This window comes from Salvelinus sp. IW2-2015, linkage group LG5 (genome assembly GCF_002910315.2).
Source record: "Salvelinus sp. IW2-2015 linkage group LG5, ASM291031v2, whole genome shotgun sequence".
NCBI lineage: Eukaryota > Metazoa > Chordata > Actinopteri > Salmoniformes > Salmonidae > Salvelinus > Salvelinus sp. IW2-2015.
Window position 1 is genome coordinate 31,508,917 of NC_036844.1, and position 19,467 is coordinate 31,528,383.

The 19,467-nt window shown below is 41.8% G+C and overlaps 1 protein-coding gene, 1 long non-coding RNA gene and 1 pseudogene across 2 annotated transcripts in view; 1 reads left to right on the forward strand and 2 right to left on the reverse strand.

The window, feature by feature from the left end:
- The window catches only part of LOC139027782 (uncharacterized), a 663,342-nt gene that overhangs the window by 69,498 nt on the left and 574,377 nt on the right, over positions 1–19,467 (reverse strand). The window lies entirely within an intron of this gene.
- Positions 4,717–12,965, reverse strand: puraa (purine-rich element binding protein Aa). The gene is made up of 2 exons (XM_023988198.2): positions 12,799–12,965; positions 4,717–7,895 (listed from the first exon to the last, which is right to left on the reverse strand). Exon 2 carries the CDS (start codon positions 7,816–7,818, stop codon positions 6,961–6,963), a length of 858 nt encoding a protein of 285 aa, XP_023843966.1. The 5' UTR covers positions 7,819–7,895; positions 12,799–12,965; the 3' UTR covers positions 4,717–6,960.
- LOC111963723 (pro-neuregulin-2, membrane-bound isoform-like) overlaps positions 15,643–19,467 on the forward strand; it is a 189,230-nt pseudogene continuing 185,405 nt past the window's right edge.

The window sequence follows — 19,467 nt, forward strand, 5'->3', positions numbered from 1 at the left end:
GGTCAAGAGGCTTCTAAACAGATTCTCCCCAAGCTTATAAGACTCCTGAACATCTAATCAAATGGCTACCCAGACTATTTGCATTGCCCCCCACCCCCACCCTCTCTTTTTACACCGCTGCTACTCTCTGTTATTTTATAGTCACTTTAACTCTACCTACATGTACATATTGCCTCAATTACCTCGACTAACGGTGCCACCGCACATTGACTCTGTACCAGTACCCCCTGTATATAGTCTCCACATTGACTCTTGTAACTGCGTTAGTCCAAATTTGAGATTTTTGGTTCCAACCGCCGTGTCTTTGTGAGACGCAGAGTAGATGAACGGATTATCTCTGCATGTGTGGTTCCCACCGTGAAGCATGGAGGAGAAGGTGTGCTGGTGTGGGGGTGCTTTGCTGGTGACACTGTCAGTGATTTATTTAGAATTCAGGGCACACTTAACCAGCATGGCTACCACAGCATTCTGCAGCGATACGCCATCCCATCTGGTTTGCGCTTAGTGGGACTATAATTTGTTTTTCAACAGGACAATGACCCAACACACCTCCAGGCTGTGTAAAGGCTATTTGACCAAGAAGGAGAGTGATGAAGTGCTGCATTAGATGACCTGGCCTCCACAATCCCCTGACCTCAATCCAATTGAGATGGATTGGGATGAGTTGGACCGCAGAGTGAAGAAAAAGCAGCCAACAAGTGTTCAGCATATGTGGGAACTCATTTAAGACTGTTGAAAAAGCATTCCATGTGACTACCTCATGAAGCTGGTTGAGAGAATGCCAAGAGTGTGCAAAAGCTGCCATCAAGGAAAAGAGTGGCTACTTTGAAGAATCTCAAATATATTTGTTAAACACTTTTTTGGTTACTATTTGATTCCATACATGTCATTTCATAGTGTATGTCTACACTATTATTCTACAATGTAGAACATAGTAACAATAAAGAAAAACCCTTAAATGATTAGGTGTGTCCAAGCGTTTGACTGGTCTTAATTCTTGACTTCGGAAAATAAGACCCCTAGACTTTTTTCACATTTTGATACATTCCAGGCTTATTTTAAATTGCATTAAATGTAAAAAAAAATCCTCCGCAATCTACACACAATATCCCATTATGATGAAGAGAAAATTTTAGCAAATGTATGAACATTTTAAAACAGAAATACCTTATTTACATAAGTATTCAGACCCTTTGGAGGGTATTGGAGTCCACCTGTGGTAAATTCAATTGATTGGACATAATTTGGAAAGACACACACCTGTCTATATAACGTCCCACAGATGACAGTGCATGTCAGAGCCTAGCCATAAGGTCGAAGGAATTGTCTGTAGTGCGCCGAGACAGGATTGTGTCGAAAACATTTCAGCAGCATTGAAAGTCCCCAAGAACACAGTGGCCTCCATCATTCTTAAATGGAAGAAGTTTGGAACCACCAAAACTCTTCCTAGACCTGGCCGCCCGGCCAAACTGAGCAATCAGGTGAGACGGGCCTTGGTCAGGGAGGTGACCAAGAACTCAATGGTCATTCTGACAGAGCTCCACTGTGGAGATGGGAGAACCTTCCAGAAGGACAAACATCTCTGCAGCACTCCACCAATCAGGCCAGCCGGAAGACACTCCTCAGAAAAAGGCACATGACAGCCCGCTTAGAGTTAGTCAAAAGAAACAAGATTCTCTGCTCTGATGAAACCAAGATTGAACTCTTTGGCCTGAATGCCTTCTGTCACGGAAACCTGGCACCATGAAGCATGGTGGTGGCAGCATCATGCTGTGGGGATGTTTTTCAGCTGCAGGGACTGGGAGACTAGTCAGGATCAAGGGAAAGATGAATGGAGCAAAGTACAGAGAGATCCTTGATGAAAACCTGCTCCAGAGTGCTCACGACCTCAGACTGGTGCAAAGGTTCACCTTCCAACAGGACAACGACCCTAAGCACACAGCCAAGACAACGCAGGAGTGTCTTCGGGACAATTCTCTGAATGTCATTGAGTGGCCCAGAAACTCCCAAAATACAGTTGTGCCAAGCTTGTAGCATCATACCCAAGAAGACTCCAGGCTGTAATTGCTGCCAAAGGTGTTTCAACAAAGTAATGAGTAAAGGATCTGAATACTTATGTAAATGTTCCGTTTTTTTTGTTGATGTAATTTGCATAAAATTTAATAAAAACAGTTTTTGCTTTGTCATTACAGGCTATTGTGTGTAGATTGATAATTAAAAAAAATACTATTTAATACATTTTTGTATAAGGTTGTAACATAACAAAATGTGGTAAAAGTCTAGAGGTCTGAATACTTTCCGAATGCACTGTACACACACACACACACACACACACTACACTGACACAAAACCCACACACATTAACATACGCACACACACACACTTTTAAACTCATCATATGCAGCTGCTACTCTCCTTTATTTATCGTATTATTATCTATCCTGATGCCCAGTCACTTTTACTCTGCATCATTGAGAAGGGCTCGTAAGCAAGAATTTCACATTTAAATCTACACCCGTTGTATTCGGCTGTGACAAATAAAAAGGTATTCTATTTTGACACTTTCCATGGTCTCCTTGCACGCCATCCCACTTAAAAGTGAGTCACCAGACATCCATGTTACTACATAGATTGTGGATTGGTTAGATAAAAGCACAAGATGACTAGTGCCAGCACAACATGAAACATGCCACTGTAGCATACAGCAGCAGACTTGAATGAATTTTTACGTTAATGTGAACATTACATATATCATGACCGGTGTCATCATGAGAATCATAAATATTGCCACCGTAGCAGTGCTGAGTTTGCCCATGTGGCCATTTTGGGTATATGAATAATACATTTGACTAAACATATACGGGACAGGATATATAAATACATACCTTTTACATTTCATTTCAATGTTTACATAGCCTTCGCGTCGCAAACAGCAGGTCTCATTCTATTCTAACACCAGCCAGAAAGGAATTTGCTTGACCTTCACACGTGGATATCCATGAGTAGCCTAGGACAAATGTGAATCTACACAAGCAGTGAAGATCTTGAACAGACTCTACAAAAGTCTTTAACACTGGAGATTGTAAAAGAGTCATCATGACTATGTGATGCCTCTTCTTCAGAGGTAGTGTTTTTATAATACATATCACTGTCCGTCCTAAAGCTTCTGTTAACCCTACAAATCAAGTTTTAGTCTCTACTGGCAGTGCAGCTGCTGGTTCTCTAGTAGTCCAGCAGTGAAAATAATATTCAAACATCTATAGACTCCAGCACAACAAATATGTCCCCCCTCCTGACTTAAAAATTGCCCATTGATGTCAATGGGAAATCTGCACACACAACTTGTGTGCAGATTTCATTTTAGGATTTGCACGTATGTGGAGGTTAACAATTGTAAATCAGTGGTATGGAAACCTAGAATCAATTAGCTGCTACACATGATGGTGGTAGAACATTGAGCTGTGAGTGTTAGTTTACAAGTTTCTGTAGGTTATTGCTTGGCAAAACAAAAGATAATCCTAGGATGAAATACAAAGCGCATATCACAAAATCACTGCAAACCATTTCCATTATAACATAGTAAAATTAAGCAATCACAAACATGTAATGGGTGACATGATGCTCTAGTATCTGATAGATTAGCTGAAGTGTTTCTGTAGCATAGAAATAATCATAACCGAAAATAGACACGGAGTAGAAACCCTACCCAGTTTGGCAATCTCACATTGCCATTTCTTACAGAAGAGAACCACATGAGAAAAAGCACATACATATTGAAGATTCATTTATGTCAGATGTGGGTAAATTACATTTATTTTTTTTACAATTTGTAAAATGCACAAATTATATTCGATCCATCAACACCGAATGAGTTAATCCATTATCCTCTTTGTAAAGGGTGGCAACATAAGAGAGAAAAAATGAATTCCTTGTTGAGATCATTTCAAACTAATATTGGTCTGACATTTCATCCACCTGGGAAAGCAATGTGCTACAAACATCAACCACTGAAGACAGGAAGGAGAACAACATACCTTCATAAATACCGTACCAAATAAAGAAACAAGGCTTTAACCTGCTTTTCCTTTGCAGCAAAACTCAACATATTTTCATTCCCTACAATCATCCAATCCCTTTACTCTTCCCAAGCCATAGGGAGAGGTAATAGAGGCCTAGGAGACAGACTTCCCAAGCCATAGGGAGAGGTAATAGAGGCCTAGGAGACAGACTTCCCAAAGCCATAGGGAGAGGTAATAGAGGCCTAGGAGACAGACTTCCCAAGTCATAGGAAGAGGTAATAGAGGCCTAGGAGACAGACTTCCCAAGCCATAGGGAGAGGTAATAGAGGCCTAGGAAGACAGACTTCCAAGCATAGGGAGAGGTAAAAGAGGCCTAGGAGACAGACTTCCCAAGCCATAGGGAGAGATAATAGAGGCCTAGGAGACAGACTTCCCAAGCCATAGGGAGAGGTAAGAGGCCTAGGAGACAGACTTCCCAAGCCATAGGGAGAGGTAAAAGAGGCCTAGGAGACAGACGACACTATTCCTCAGCATGTTAGTTATTGTGAATGTTAGGGTGTTGGGTGTGTCCTCATCAGGAAGGATGAAGCTTGCTTTCTTAGATGGACTTTTCCTCCCTGGTTGGACTTCTGTTTAAGTGCAGATAAAGGCATTTAAAACCTTGAAGAGAAATAAACATGGAATTCAGCCACATGCGTTCAAATATTAATCATATATTTAATTGATATACATATTGCCACCAATCGGCACATAGGATATTGCACACAGTAATGAAATGTTGCACTGAAAAGAAAATATCCTTTGTGAGCAAAAAAAAACATTCAAAATGACAAACGATGTGGAATAACGCTGAAAAGTTCAAACTAAAAACTAAACACAAATCAAAATAAGACATGCTTACTACTCCCCCTAATTGAGGTCTTTAGAAACGTACAAATTACACATTACTGCCCAAGTCATAGAACTACACACAGAGAGCGTCACAAGGGGGCCTCCAACAAGCCTTCTCAATCCAGTCCACAGTGATGTTACCAGTCAGCCCCTGCTCTCCGCTCCGCCTCACCAGGCTGGGCCTGTGAAGAGCAGCCTCCTATGCATTGTCTTCTAGGTGACCACCCCCTTCCACGTTTACATGTAGGCCGATACCTGGATGGCTTGGGGATGAGAGTGAGATTGGGAAAGGTCGCAGAAAAAGATTTGTAATCTGCCTCTTTTCGGAAGGGTTCTTAAAGAAGCCCTTGGCACCACAAGTTGTGCTGCGGCACACGGAAAAGCAACACGGGAAAAAAACAAGAACCCAAACTGTGATCCAAAGCATCAGGCCAGCATGTAATCATGCGGAGTGTTTAAGGCACCAGGTTGTTTATATGCCGAAGAGGCCGCTCCCATCCGTGTACCATTTACACCAGTGGCTTTAACCAGGGGGGCTCAAGGACAGTTAGGCCTGCTGCTTTATACTCCATCCAATATGCCAGGCCATCTTTTCACTAAATACTGGGGCAAATCTGACATGATCTGATTGTTTCCAGCTTCTTTGGAAACAACAGATATTCAGACCAGCATTCAATATAAAGATCCGTTGGGCATTTACAGGGATGAAAAGCAGCTTGGAGAGGTGTCCTTGAGCCACAATGTGTGAAAACCAATATCAGTAACATACAGGTAAACATGCAGCAACAGCACTCATTGGTACATTGGCATCTTATTGGTTGGCTGATATTTGCTGGTCCTTTGTGTGTCAAATTCCCCAACAGAAAACCTCTTATTCATAAGTGCTGATGTTGACATACATTTCAGATTCTCGAAACCATGCTTTACTTTTTTATCAGCACTACAGACCATGATGCCAATTAGGTGGTGCTAGCAGGGTTGAGTGGTCTATATGACAAATATGCTGTTCTCAACCACTTCATGTAATTTGCTGCATGTTGTCACTGCACTTCCTTAATCTAAGACGGTACCTTTTTAAAAAGCACATTGCATGACGAGACACAAAGATAGTCTATAGTATAACGATCTGCATGACGACACTTTCAATTGAAACAAAAGTTACAACAGTAAAATTCCTTTTGAAAGTCTTCATGTCGAGTTCCATTGACCAGTTCAATGTGTTTGAGTTCAATGCATATTGCACGAGAGAGAGAGGAGGAGAGAGAGAAGAGAGAAGAGAGAGAGGAGAGAGGAGGAGAGAGAGAAGAGAGGAGGAGAGAGAGAAGAGAGAAGAGAGAGGAGGAGAGAGAGAAGAGAGGAGAGAGGAGGAGAGAGAGAAGAGAGAGAGGAGGAGAGAGAGAAGAGAGAAGAGACAGAGAGCACTTATTTCGTTGCATGACATTGAAAAAAGTACATAGGCAGACTGCATGACATCTAAACAAAATCCCAAAGCAGGCCTAGCCCTCATATTTTTTATGTGTAAACAAATCTCTACTCACAGGTACAGGTAAATAGGGTGGCAAGTAGGCCTACACTATGTCAACCTCTTAAAAAGGTTTTAAATTTTGGTTAAAAAAAACTAAAATATCTGATTTGTGCTGAAGTCAAATGAAAAGGACTTGTTTCTCATAACTCGGCAATAATTCCATTTGAACATTGCAAACACTAATAATATCTTTAACGTGTACAAAAGTTATTGGTTAATAAGAGAAATAAACACTCAGTTCTTTATCATCTGTCATCAAGTAGGAAACACGGTTCATATATAATGTTATTACTTTGTTTAGCAGCCGCTTACTGTATTAATGGTGGGTAAGTGGGTAACATCCAGCGATGGGTGACAACATGTCATAACTGTCAGTTTGTGGAGGTTTATTTTTTGTGGGTGGTGCTCCCTTGGAGTTAAACAGTTACAGTTAAATCTTTAGATTTCTTTCTTTTTACAGTAAAGTTATTATAATTTCTCTTTTTGTTATTTTGATTATTTTCTTGCATGTTTTTGCTCTATATATCAATCCTCGTCTGCATCATCAGCATGCATCTCCTCTTGTTGCTGCATTTCACATGCCCTTTTCTCCCGCTGTTTCTCCTGGATCTTCTTCATCTCCTCCGCGTATTTACAGAACGTATTTCCAAATTTGGACCACACTTTGAAGGGCACGGTGATAGAGTTGCGGTATGTTGGCTTCACCTCGCTTACCCTCATGAACACTCCGTATTTATTGGAGCCCACGTCGAAGAAAAAGCGTTTGTTGTCCACTGTCAAGGAGGTCCCCTCTGGCAACTCCGCAGGTTCGTCATCTACTCCGTAGTCGTCAATGAGTTTTGCCAAAGCGTCACGAAACTCAATAAGTCCCTGGGCAGGCAGAGCAATTGTCTGGCCTTGCGTGGATCCCAAACCGGGCCCCCGGTTCACGGTCTGTCGAATCCTCAGAAACCGGCCTCTCTGGTTCTCTTTCAGATCCATGTAGTACTTCCGATTTTCCCGGACCAAGAATTCGCTTTTAAGTGCTCGCCTCGGCTCATCCTGTGCGATGTCCGGATTGCTAGGACCTAATTGGGCATAATGTTCGATGAAGTCCCCTAAGTAGTCACGGAACTCGACTGCCACTGACATGGAGAGAGTGAGGCGGCTCTTGTTTCCCCCGGCCCCGACTTCAGCTATCTTTAAGAAGCGGCCTTTTGCGTTCTGCTTCACGTCCAGATAGAAACGTTTATTTTGAATGTCAACCCGTTTCGACGCCAGCTCTTGCGTCTCGTGTTGCAGCCCGGAAGCCGAGCCCGCCCCTCCTGTCACTGGGTGCATGGAACCGACGCCCGGGCCCGTGGCTGCTCCTCCCTGCTCACTTCCACTGTCTCTGTCCGCCATGATGCTGCCTGCCTGCCTTCTCCCTCTGTCTACTGCAACCACACAGCCAGCTAGCCACGCCACCACTCTCGCGAGATCTACACAGAGGGAAATACAAGAAGAATATCTATTGAGGGGGCCTCAGTGGAAATTCTATAATATAATTTAGGCCTACATACAATCGTGGCGCATTCATACATCAATTGCCGTTTTTCCTCGACGTCTAAATTCTCAGGTTATTCTGATTCAATCTTACCACTTCAAAGCTTAAATCGAAGTTATTATTTTGAGCAATCCTGAAGTGCAATAATCGTGGCATTTTACTTGGATCGTGTATATAAAACCTTAATTCGTAAAATCATAGGTCTATGCCTAAAAAGGGCTTAATTCCTCTAACGGGGTTATTAGTAGGTTATTGTACTGTTGGTTATTATCTGTTATGTTTGCGAATTTGTTGTGTGTAGGACTATGTTTTAATGATGATAAATAATGCAATGGGAAAAGAGGGGAAATGAAGAACTCCATGTTTCCAATAAGCCACGCATAGAATGAGTGACAGCAAAACATTGCAGAGCATCACCTTCAAGGAAACATACGTCATGGTTGCCCTTGCAGCGTGAAAATACTATGCAGGCCTACCATCTATTACTACTTTGGTAGTAGGCTAAGTATGAAACCCAAATGGATATCTAGGCCAAAAGGTACATTTGACGTATATCTATTTATACACTGTTAGTCTGTCCAATGTAGGCCTACCAATTAACCGCCACTGTTACCAAATCAATCTGAAAGCCTTGATTCGTGACATTTGGAAACCTGTTCTCTGTCTCTATATCAAGTATTGTAAGTGACACCCCTATTTGGAAACAACTGGAAGGTCTGCTGCCAGGTTTAATAAGAAAGTCTGTTGATTTAAGTGTCTCTGTTTGGCTTATTTATTTGTCGTTTACATACAGTTGTTGTACCAACCTTTCCTGTTTCGACCTTGGGATGATATGACACAATTTAGGCCCAGACAGACATGCTATCATGGTGAAAGGGTGAGTATTTTTTTCAATCCCCTGTCAATATGGTCTCCTTAAAAGAACCGTTACCATTCGTTTTGTTAGGCCTACCAAAAAGAGAGTAGCCTTAGGCCTACCAAATAGAGTATGGTTAGGCCTACTAGAATAGACCGTAGGCCACCATTTCATAATTGCACTTTTGTGATACCTACTCGTTTCTCAGATTTTAGGCCTACGTTGATAGGATGTTTTTTTATTTTATGAAAGCCAAGTCTTTTGATTTGAATATGAAAATAGTAGACCTAGTGATCCAGTCATATGCACCCTGATCTCACGAGTTCCAAACTGCGCAAATAACTTCGAGACAAATGCACAACATTTTAAACTTAAAATTTCAATTTTACATATTTAAAATATGATAATTGACATAACACATTATTTAATTTGAAATAGAAGATGTTCAACTGTAAGCCAAGAACTAGATATGTATAGCCTATTAATCATTAGTCATACATTTCCGTTGTATCAAAGTCCATCCGTCCGATTGGATAGCTTTCAGAATTATTTTTCGTACGGTATGTTATCTAAACAGTGCTTCTATTACTGTTGTCTTATGACTTGTGTGAATTAAAGAAGTAGCAACTATGTTTGTATTTTATTTATTTAACCAATTCTTATTTACAATGACGGCCTACCCCAGCCAAACACTAACCCGGACGAGGGTGGGCCAATTTTGCGCTGCCATAAAGGACTCCCAATCACGGCCGGTTGTGATACAGCCTGGAAACGATCCAGGGTCTGTAGTGACGCCTCTAGCACTGAGATGCAGGCTATAGTCCATCGTTAGTCTATGTGAAATAGAATTGTAACTTTTGTTCAATAAAACATTATATCTCGTGTGTAATCGACTATAAACCATTTTTTATCTTACGTAATTATATTTGCTGAAATTTCTTTAAAAAAATTAGATTTAAACTTAATTTAATTCATTCATTCATATTGCCATTATCAGGATGTAAAGGACGTGTTAGAAACTGTGTATTTGATCGAAAATACTAAAGTATCAAAGATTTAAGCGTTGCAATAAAATCCATTGTATTTTTTATTAGAATAGAAGAACACGCATATAACTTTTGACATGATGTTGATGTTCACTTGAGGAAGACATTGCAGATATGGTGCATCATGCGCTGGCTTATTCATTCTTTCAGGCCTAAGAACTAATATCTATCAATAAATAAAACAGATGCATTACTTCCATTCTCTAGTCTAGCCCACATGCACAACATCGAATGATATACATTGTTTCGTTCTGGAAATATTCATTTTGGCTATGTATACCTGAATGCCAATGGGACTTTGTAGACCTGTAGCCTACTCTGACACAATTCATTTGAAAACTGAAACGTGGGTGCCTGTGCTTTGTAGGCATATTGTCAACTTCATGAAATAAACTATTGTATTTATTTTAATTTTGAAAGTGACGTTGACACCAGCGGCAGATGCACCTATATCTATCCTATTTGTAATTGTTTATATAGCAAAAATGATTGCAGTTGCTTTTTATGTATCTGGTCTTATCACAGCTAAATTAATATTATTGCTGAATAGACTTTGCTTTTAAGTGTTTTTCATTTGGCTTCATACATCTCAACTAGCAAATGTTGCTTATTTCCACATTGCTGGTCACATTCTGTGTAACGCCTTATTTCTTTATGACAATAATACATTTGAAAAAATACATTTCTCGATCCCTCAAGGTGGAAAAGGGCGACGTATATAGGGCCTAATAAATAAATAAAATATATTTCGCAGTTCTCGAGCAAAGTAATAGTGAATGACGGGACATTTGTTGAAAAATATTTTACAAAACGTTCTCATCGCCTACAAATTGTTTACAAATGTCTTTAATCAAAATGGAAATATCGAAAATAGACCCTCACTAAGAATATACTGCAAGGTTAGCCTACAAATAGACTAAGAATCAACGTGTAAGTCAAAGGAGATATTGTATACGTCAATGTTTCAGAAATAGACCGAGAGAACTTTTATCGAAGAGGAAACTGTTATGATGTTGCTGAAAAACAATGATATTGCTTCAGTCTCACTCGCARCTAACAACGAGACCCATACAACGTCAGACAACAGCTTTACCTATAGGCAATCATTTTATTTAACAACGACAATAGAATTTGATGGATATATGATAGTATTTAGCTTGTCTTTCCCTCTCGCCCATCAGTGCAGAGGCCTCAAAATGTATGTTGTCTTGTAGCGTATGTGATTATATATCTTTCGATTAAGATTATATATCTCACTAAAATATCTCACTGCATCGTTTTGGATTCACACATCAGAATATATTGTGCCAAGGTAAGATACAATTGTGAAAATGTATAGCTGATTTTGTACAGTCAGAGTCAAAAAGAGTTTAAGAACTATTTAATTTCCCCTTAAGTGACTATTTTGAGCACCCTCCTTTGGCATGGCAGCTTTTGATAAGACCCCCCACCACACACACACACACACACTTATTGAAATATTAGTGTTATAGAACTTCTCTGAGCGCAGATGTGGCCATGTATCAGTTGTATAGGCTGGTGTTCGCTTCCATGTATCAGTTGTATAGGCTGGTGTTCGCTTCCATGTATCAGTTGTATAGGTGGTGTTCGCTTCCATGTATCAGTTGTATAGGCTGGTGTTCGCTTCCATGTATCAGTTGTATAGGCTGGTGTTCGCTTCCATGTATCATAAGAATGTTCTCGTCTTCTTTGTGAGTCCAAGAATTGGGAACTGTGATGGATAACAACATTGGTTCAAATGGTCCCTTGATGTCATTATTTGGATTCATACTTTTGATCACCCCCATAAGTGTTGACTTATCCCAACAACAGGTCGACTTATCCCCACAACAGGTCGACTTATCCCCACAACAGGTCGACTTATCCCCATGACTTATCCCCACAACAGGTCGACTTATCCCCATGACTTATCCCCACAACAGGTCGACTTATCCCCACAACAGGTCAACTTATCCCCACAACAGGTCGACTTATCCCCACAACAGGTCAATTTATCCCAACAACAGGTCGACTTATCCCCACAACAGCTTGACTTATCTTCATGGGCACAAGGGTCAAAGAAGCAGAATAATACAAAGAAAACTAATCCACCTCTGTAAATGGGGGGATATTCGGCATGTTTTCCCTCAGTTGCAAATATTACGCTAATTAAGTCAGTATGCTATATACATGCACGTTTAATGATGTAAAATATCTAAAATGCTCATTTATCCCACCTTCCTCTGGCGTTACAGTTGCATTTTCAGACGCTGTCTGGTGGATTTTTATTTTGTGTGTTCGTCTTGGATCATAGGTCAATATTATACAAGGGAATGATACGTTTATAGACGTTCTTTGGTCTTTTGGCTCATTTGGCCCAGGATGCTTGGTCCAAAACACTGCAATATGAAAGTCATTAAAAGCAAAGGTCAAACACTCAAGATATCCAGCAATCTCATAAATGACTTCAAGAGGTGTCATGTCAGTAACGGCAAAGGAGGAGGATGCAAAAAAACACTGATTGGTCTGTGAATGCATGTGACAACAATGTCATTGTGTGAAAAGTATATTTCTTGACCTAAAAACGCCTAAGATTTGTGTTGAGGTATGCTATGAATAAAACCAGAGGGCGCGATGTAGGTTGTCAGTCTCCATAGGCTTTTGCAGACATGTCTTATATGGCTTCTGTCGATTCACTGCAGTGCCAGTTGTCAACATTGCTTGACTGGCAACTACTTTCGATATTACCGGAAATCTCGTCTATCACGTCAAGGCTGTCTGCCTACTGTCCACTACTGAGGGAAATCGCTTGCATACCAGAGCACCGATTAAGTGAGAAAGAGGTTTGCAGTGATTAACCCAATGACATGTAAATAAACCCGTCGTCCTCTTCCCAAAGTCACAGACCAATTACAACAAGGATAGGCATATCTTACCCCGCTTAGTTTACAGGCAGAGCGCCTGAAAAGCCTCGGTGTAGTCTCGTCGCAGACAGACACTAGAAAGACAAAGGTGAATAACTCCTTGTAGGCCTACTGTCAGTGATTCGCCGCTTCACAAGATGGAACGAAACAGCGAGTCGTGGCATGGAGAGGGACGCACGTAGCCTACAAGTTCAACGCCGCCCGCGTGTCCTCTGATGTCAGCACGCTCAGTTACTGGGTGAACTGCAAAACGCGTGCGCCTCGCACTGTTGCTCTTTAGAAATTGCAGCTTGAGGAAGATTTCTCAACCCACTAGTACTTTCTGGATATTTTTTTTGAAGAGAACCTAAACCTGTGCTATTGCTTCTTACTAAATCAATCCCTCCACTTCAATCTATTCAGGCATCTTGTCTTAAATTGAATACTTATTTGATACGTGCACTGTCTCAATGTTCAGCCGAAGGGTAACTAACCTATGCGCCCGTTGTAATGTCTTAATTCAATGAACACACCTTTTTAATTAATTTAACACMTTTTTTATTTATTGAAAACCCTTTYTAGTAGATGTGAAATTTGCTCTTCTGGGSTAAAATAAAAGATTCCTTCCGCATAGCCCAATCCTGTACAGGAGGCGGCAGGCCTAGTCATGTAACGTAGGTGAGGTTGTATGTAGGTTCTCTCTTTAATTGGTCGTTATATATGGCCAACCTGTTTATCCTGAAAGCCAGAGACGTATTATAGTCCTWATCCCCAAAATATGTATCAAATGACCAGCTAATAAGCCTAAATGGGCGGTTTAATCTAGACCTATTGTGGTTGGTGGCTAAATTGAAATTTCATTAACAAATGTCTTCTCATGGATATACTGATTTTTTTATTAGCACTTACAGAGTATAATACAACAGCTGAGTAGAACACTTGAAATAGCCGCACGAGAGAACGTGCAAGTTGCTTCTCCAGTTGGGCGTGATGGGGTTAGCACCATGGACAGCTCTCCGATCTCGTGCGTTCCATGGGAAGATCATGGAGTGGGTGAGATAGCACTGCTGCGTCTCTTGGGCCATTTCACATACTCATCTAAGGTCTTTCGTTAGTAGGTAGGCCTATTTGTTGGAGGATCTCTTAGCATGACAAACGTTGTGCGTGTTGTTCACGAGCGTTTCTTAGTAAGTTTGCTGGAGAGGTGGGGGGATATTAATACATKAACTTCTATATTTAAATACGGTCTTCATATTTTGTTCATGGGCGGGTCAGCTTTCTTATGTTACCAAAGAGKCAATGCATGCTATCTTATGTGATAAAGTGGGCCAAAATAGTAACAAGACTGGATAAGTTCTCCTTCTATGTTTTTAGTCAGCATTCGTGTTTTAGGCTCAGTGTTGCCAATGTAATTTCTTCCTGTAGGTCTGTCTGTCTGACCTTGCTGACCTTGCTATGTAGGCTTCATTGGGGTTGAGTATGCTATGTTGCAAATCGTCATAATCGAGGCGAGCATTTCAGAGTCTGACGTACGTTCCTCACCTGCTCTGGGGAGTGTTTGTTGGTCAGCAGATGTCGCCCTTCGTAAATGCTTTCAGATTCACATCCAGTGACTCTCTCCGCATTCAAATTATAGCCTTATTTAGCTAATTCACTATACAAAAACAAGAAGGATGTGTGCTTCTGAATGTGTTGTATAGGCCTATATTAAATTCCAATTTGTATGTTCTCTCTATGCCATTACGCATGTTTCATTGACAGCCCACACACATAAAACAATATGCACCAAGTGTGCATTGTTATATTGTGAAATATATGGTTTTCTCCTGTCTTTAAAAGCCCATTCGCAGCTGTTTTACTTGTATGGATTTGATGCAGCGCCTCAGCATCAGTGTTTTTTTCAGAGGCAGAGCAGGTGAATGTGATCTGAATGCAGGGCATGACTTCATAATGGAATGAGACGCAAAACTCATTCAAAACAGTCTGATGAAGAATCCAGGGCTTTCAATTGCTTTCGCAGCGTCATCTCAGCTGAAACACCTTATATCTAGTGCACTGATTACAGCTGCTTTTTCAATCGATCTTTTACCTTTTTTCTTTTGGAGGGATATGTCTACTCTAATAAGCTATTTTAAAAACGGACGCGTGATGCATTTCAGTATTTATTTCATTATTTCATTTTAACGTGAAACCATTTGGTGATGGGGAAGAGCATGAAGTGATAGTCATTTGTTGGCTTTTGGGGGGAGTGTGGTGACCGAAAGCCGTTGTCGGCGTAGGCTATATCATAGTGCTCCAATCTTAAGTCTATTTTTTGTGGTAGAGCCTTTGGCAATCAGCATATGTTCTCTCCGTCTCTGGTAAGTGGGGGAGGCGGAGAGAGACGGGCTGTGGGAGAAGACGGTTTATTACCCGTGGAGCAAAACACCGTTTATTTAGAGGGATGAATCGTATGCATTTTTTGCAAGTGGACTACAAAACTAATTGTTGACTGCAGCATTTGGGGTATTTTCTCTGTGGCGAATGATACAGAAAACCATCACTGCTGAGCAAGGCGCCCACCAGACCACTGCAATTTTTGGGCAAAGATAGACTGGCGTCGTCTTGCGGATAGGCTTCTATGGCATCTTCTGAAGGGAAGAATCCACGAATCCTTTGCATTTTAGAATGTATTTTTAGCAGAATGCAGTGACGGGATTTTGAACCCAGCATCATTAGCCTACGCGGTTTCCGGTTCCTAACTGGTGTTTCCCCATTGCAAAATTATCGGAAAAAGCAGCGGATCCCGATGGCATGGACACTTACGCAAGGTCTGCCGCGCTGCCGTGCTACTGGAGCCTATTTGCTGTCTCTCCCTTCAACCCAGCTCCACCGCCATCGCCCCGCAGCCCAGAGAGCCCTGCCGCAACGCGACCAGCGACCACCGAGCCAAAGCAGGCGGCATGAGGCTTGATTCAGTACATTTATCCATGCTGGTCATCGGGGTCTCCTTCGCCTGCTACTCCCCGAGTTTGAATTCCCTGCAGGACCAGGGCTTTACAATCCGCCGTGGTGATCGAGGCAAGGTGCAGTCCGCGCCTCTAACGACTCAGCCGAGGCGTACAGTGTGAATGTCAAAGTGCTGGACTTGTGGCCGCGGAACAGTGGAGTCTGGAACGGGAGCAGCTCGTCCACGTGGGGAATTCGGATCGGAGGCTCTTTGCACCAACAGTGATAAAGAATCACAAGTATATTTTTTTCATGGACCAACTGATGAGCCTCTGGTTTTCAAGGCGTCGTATGCTCCCCTAGACACTAGTGGGAATAATCTAAAAAAAGATGTTGGGAGGATCTTGTGTGAAAACTGCGGTAAGTTATTCTTTAATCTTGACAGTGAAGTCGATCCTGGCAAAGCACATCAAATTATTCGAACTGTAGGCTAATTCTTCAGTTGCAAGTGGCCATACGTTCTCCCCTTGTCGACATAGCTATAGTCTACATGTGGAATAGTGATTTAAAGATGTTTGAGCGTGAGTAACAGATGGGAACCATGGGGGTCTCTGCAGCAATATTCGACAGGCTAAACATTAGGCGAGTGGTTTCCATAGGCTACATGATACCGTTGATATACACACACACACACACACACACACACACACACACACACACACACACACACACACACACACACACACCACACACACACACACACACATGCGCGCGCACACACACGCACACACAGGCACTTGACATGTCGTAAGATTCCAGAAATGCAAGGCATGGATCATTTGGTTGATTAAAACGATACATTCATTACCCAAGGTTCAACATAGTCGTGGCTTTGCTTCAATATGAGGTTCGATGCAGTAGGCCTACACGCACATGCGTATAGTATATTTATTATCGTGGAAATCATTTATTTCTTCAAAAATGATTAGAAACTTCACCGTGATACGTTTACAAAACAGTGGCAGTAGTAGACGTCAATACAAACACATATTATTTCCTTAAATCCATGATAACGTAACCTGCATGTGATCTCTAAAATCCCAGGGAAAGTTGGTCTCTCTGCCGGTTGCTGCTTTGCGCTTGTGCAAATGAAAGCACTGGGCTTTCATAGCAACTGTGCCGGCAGTAGATGCCTTTAAACAAGTTAGGACGCTTTGAACCTGTACTTCCCCATCCCAATCAACGTCATATATGCGTATCTCTGCGTGAAAGGAAGAAAACTGCTGTGGTCAAGGGGTGAAATTGATGTGCGCACAAGCAGAGGCTGTCATGGTTATCATAGCTTTAAGCCTGTAGGCTCTGGCCCTCACCCATATATGTTCAGATCCGGACAGTAAATAAGTGTCAGGTCTACCTTAGGATACTATCCATTGAGAGAAATAGGATGCAACCAGAATCAAACTAACACAACTAGGCTCTTTTGACTTCCTTGACCTCAAGGAAATGAATCTATTTCCCATAATTGCAGTTTTTTTATTTCTCGGTGTGAACAGTCTGTCCGGTCTCTGCTGAAAATATTATGGTCATGCTCATATATAATGTATCCGTTAAAACCAGAATTGTGACGCTGGATGCCAAAACGAMCATTTAAACCCCTGTCCATGGTGCTGATTCTTTCGCGCCGCAACTGACCAGTTGTCTCAGACCGAAATGGGCTGGGCCTGACGACCTTTCACGAAATCATTCAAATCACGAAGGATCTCCATTTTCCCACCGGGAATGGAGCTACATCTCACMATTTTTTGGTCCATAGTGTTATACCTTACTCGTAGTAGGCTTATAGCTCCTGGATATCAAACTGGAGAAAATGGTTTTCTGAGATTTCTGAATATAGAGTTTTATGTTTATTATGAAGTGCCACCATTACAACTAGTGGGGTGCTGGATGGGTGAGGAGAAGGACATTTTAAATGGATTGTCATGAGTAAACATTGTGACACTCCAGGTTCAGCATTTAGCAGCATCTCTCTGTTCAAGCTTTAAGGAGGCACCATTTGTTCCTCACTTGATTGGTGAGGGCGGATTRTGCTACTAACAAGGACAGACTGCAGTTTATACCAAAGGGAGTGAGYGTAGCTATTTATGAACATTGTGCACATTCAATTCCTCTTGAGTTAGCATTTTGGTTTTAAATATTGGACAAGGAAGTTTATACAGTAAACTATAGTCAGTTATTAATCTGCCTATTTTGCTAATATCATTTGGTGTTATTTGTTTTAGWAGTGTGCTGAGATATGAGAGGAGGTCCTAGTTGATGTAGCTGTGGTAGCACCGGTTGACTTTGTTCCTCTCTGGATTGACAGAGTCAGAGAGAGACAGCACCGACACACTAACTGAGTGGGATTTCAAATACTGTATGTGACGTCTGCMTTTTAGCTCACATTTTGGGATAAGAATATCTTTTTTGTCGGTCCCTTATGCCTGGGCCTAGATTGAAAGTCTCTTTGCAGGTAGTGTGGTGGGGGCCACTAGCTTTTTGTCTAGCCATACACCCCATGGAGGAGACCTACATATTAGCACCTTCTAGCCCATGTATTTATGTGTGTGTGTGTGTGTTATTTGTGTATCTGCTCGGTTCTCATCCTTGGTTGTAACACTGTATGAATGTTTGTTGTCTTTTTATAGCAAGCATTTCACATCCAGACAAACATCACATAAATAAGTACCAGCACATATGATATGAAGAAGAATAGAACTGCACAATAATGTTTGCCTGGCACTGGAGGCAAGCAACTACTCCCACTGCAGGTCACAGCTGAGGTGAGAGACATGGATTTGCCCATGGCTCTCTGTATAACAGAGCGGCAGGTAGCCTAGCTGTTAAGAGCGTTGGGCCAGTAACCAAAAGGTCACTGRTTCGAATCCCTGAGCTGACTAGGTAAAACCCTGATTGCTCCTGTAAGCTGCTCTGACTAAGTGACTGAAATCTAAAAATGTAACTGAGCACAACTATATGGCACCAAACATGAATAATGTGTTGATGGAGGCAGGGAGCTCCTGCTACAGGAGGATGTCTGAGCCCCATTTGCCTCAACAGGCAGGCCCACAGGGAACCAACATGTGGTACCAAACAGATAGGATTTGGTTTTAAAACAGGCAGGATTTATGGATGGCATGACAATGGGAATCTGAGGTTAAGAGGTGTGATTTAGTACGGTCAGGATTCTGACAAACATATAGTGTAGACCCCAWTAGAATAAAGTGGATTTTGACAGGTTGGGATGAGGCCTGTTGGTAGAGACCTGTGTCTGCCGTGTGGCACGGCTGCAGGCGTCAGCTACAGCGGGTGACTCTCTCCCTCCTTTCCACTTTGTTACTGCTGGATAGATAGGAGCATGGGATGAACTTCCATCCCTTCTGATCATACACACACTGCCTGTGCTCACATCTGTGCAGTTTTGGAATTTCAGTTCTGCACATTTTCAGGTAGTGAAACAGTTCAGACAGTCTCTAGTTTATGTTGCACAGCCGGTAGTAACATTACCTGTAGTAAACATGTTGTGCTCCTATGTAGTAACAACATCACATAGAGTTGAGTGGGTTTTAAGCTTTTTGGGGGKGTTTTAGTTGTAAAGCTGCAGGGTTTGCGGTTCTCAGAAAGTCCAGTGTGTGATGGACTGGGGGCTGAGGCCAGAGAGGCAGATTGACTGACTAGCAGTGGAATTCTCAGGAAGGGCKTGGTATTGATTCAGGTCACACATGATGATCAGTGTTT

Coding starts and splice junctions, on each gene's coding strand:
- puraa (XM_023988198.2), bottom strand. CDS start 7,818: ATGGCGGACAGAGACAGTGGAAGTGAGCAGGGAGGAGCAGCCACGGGC.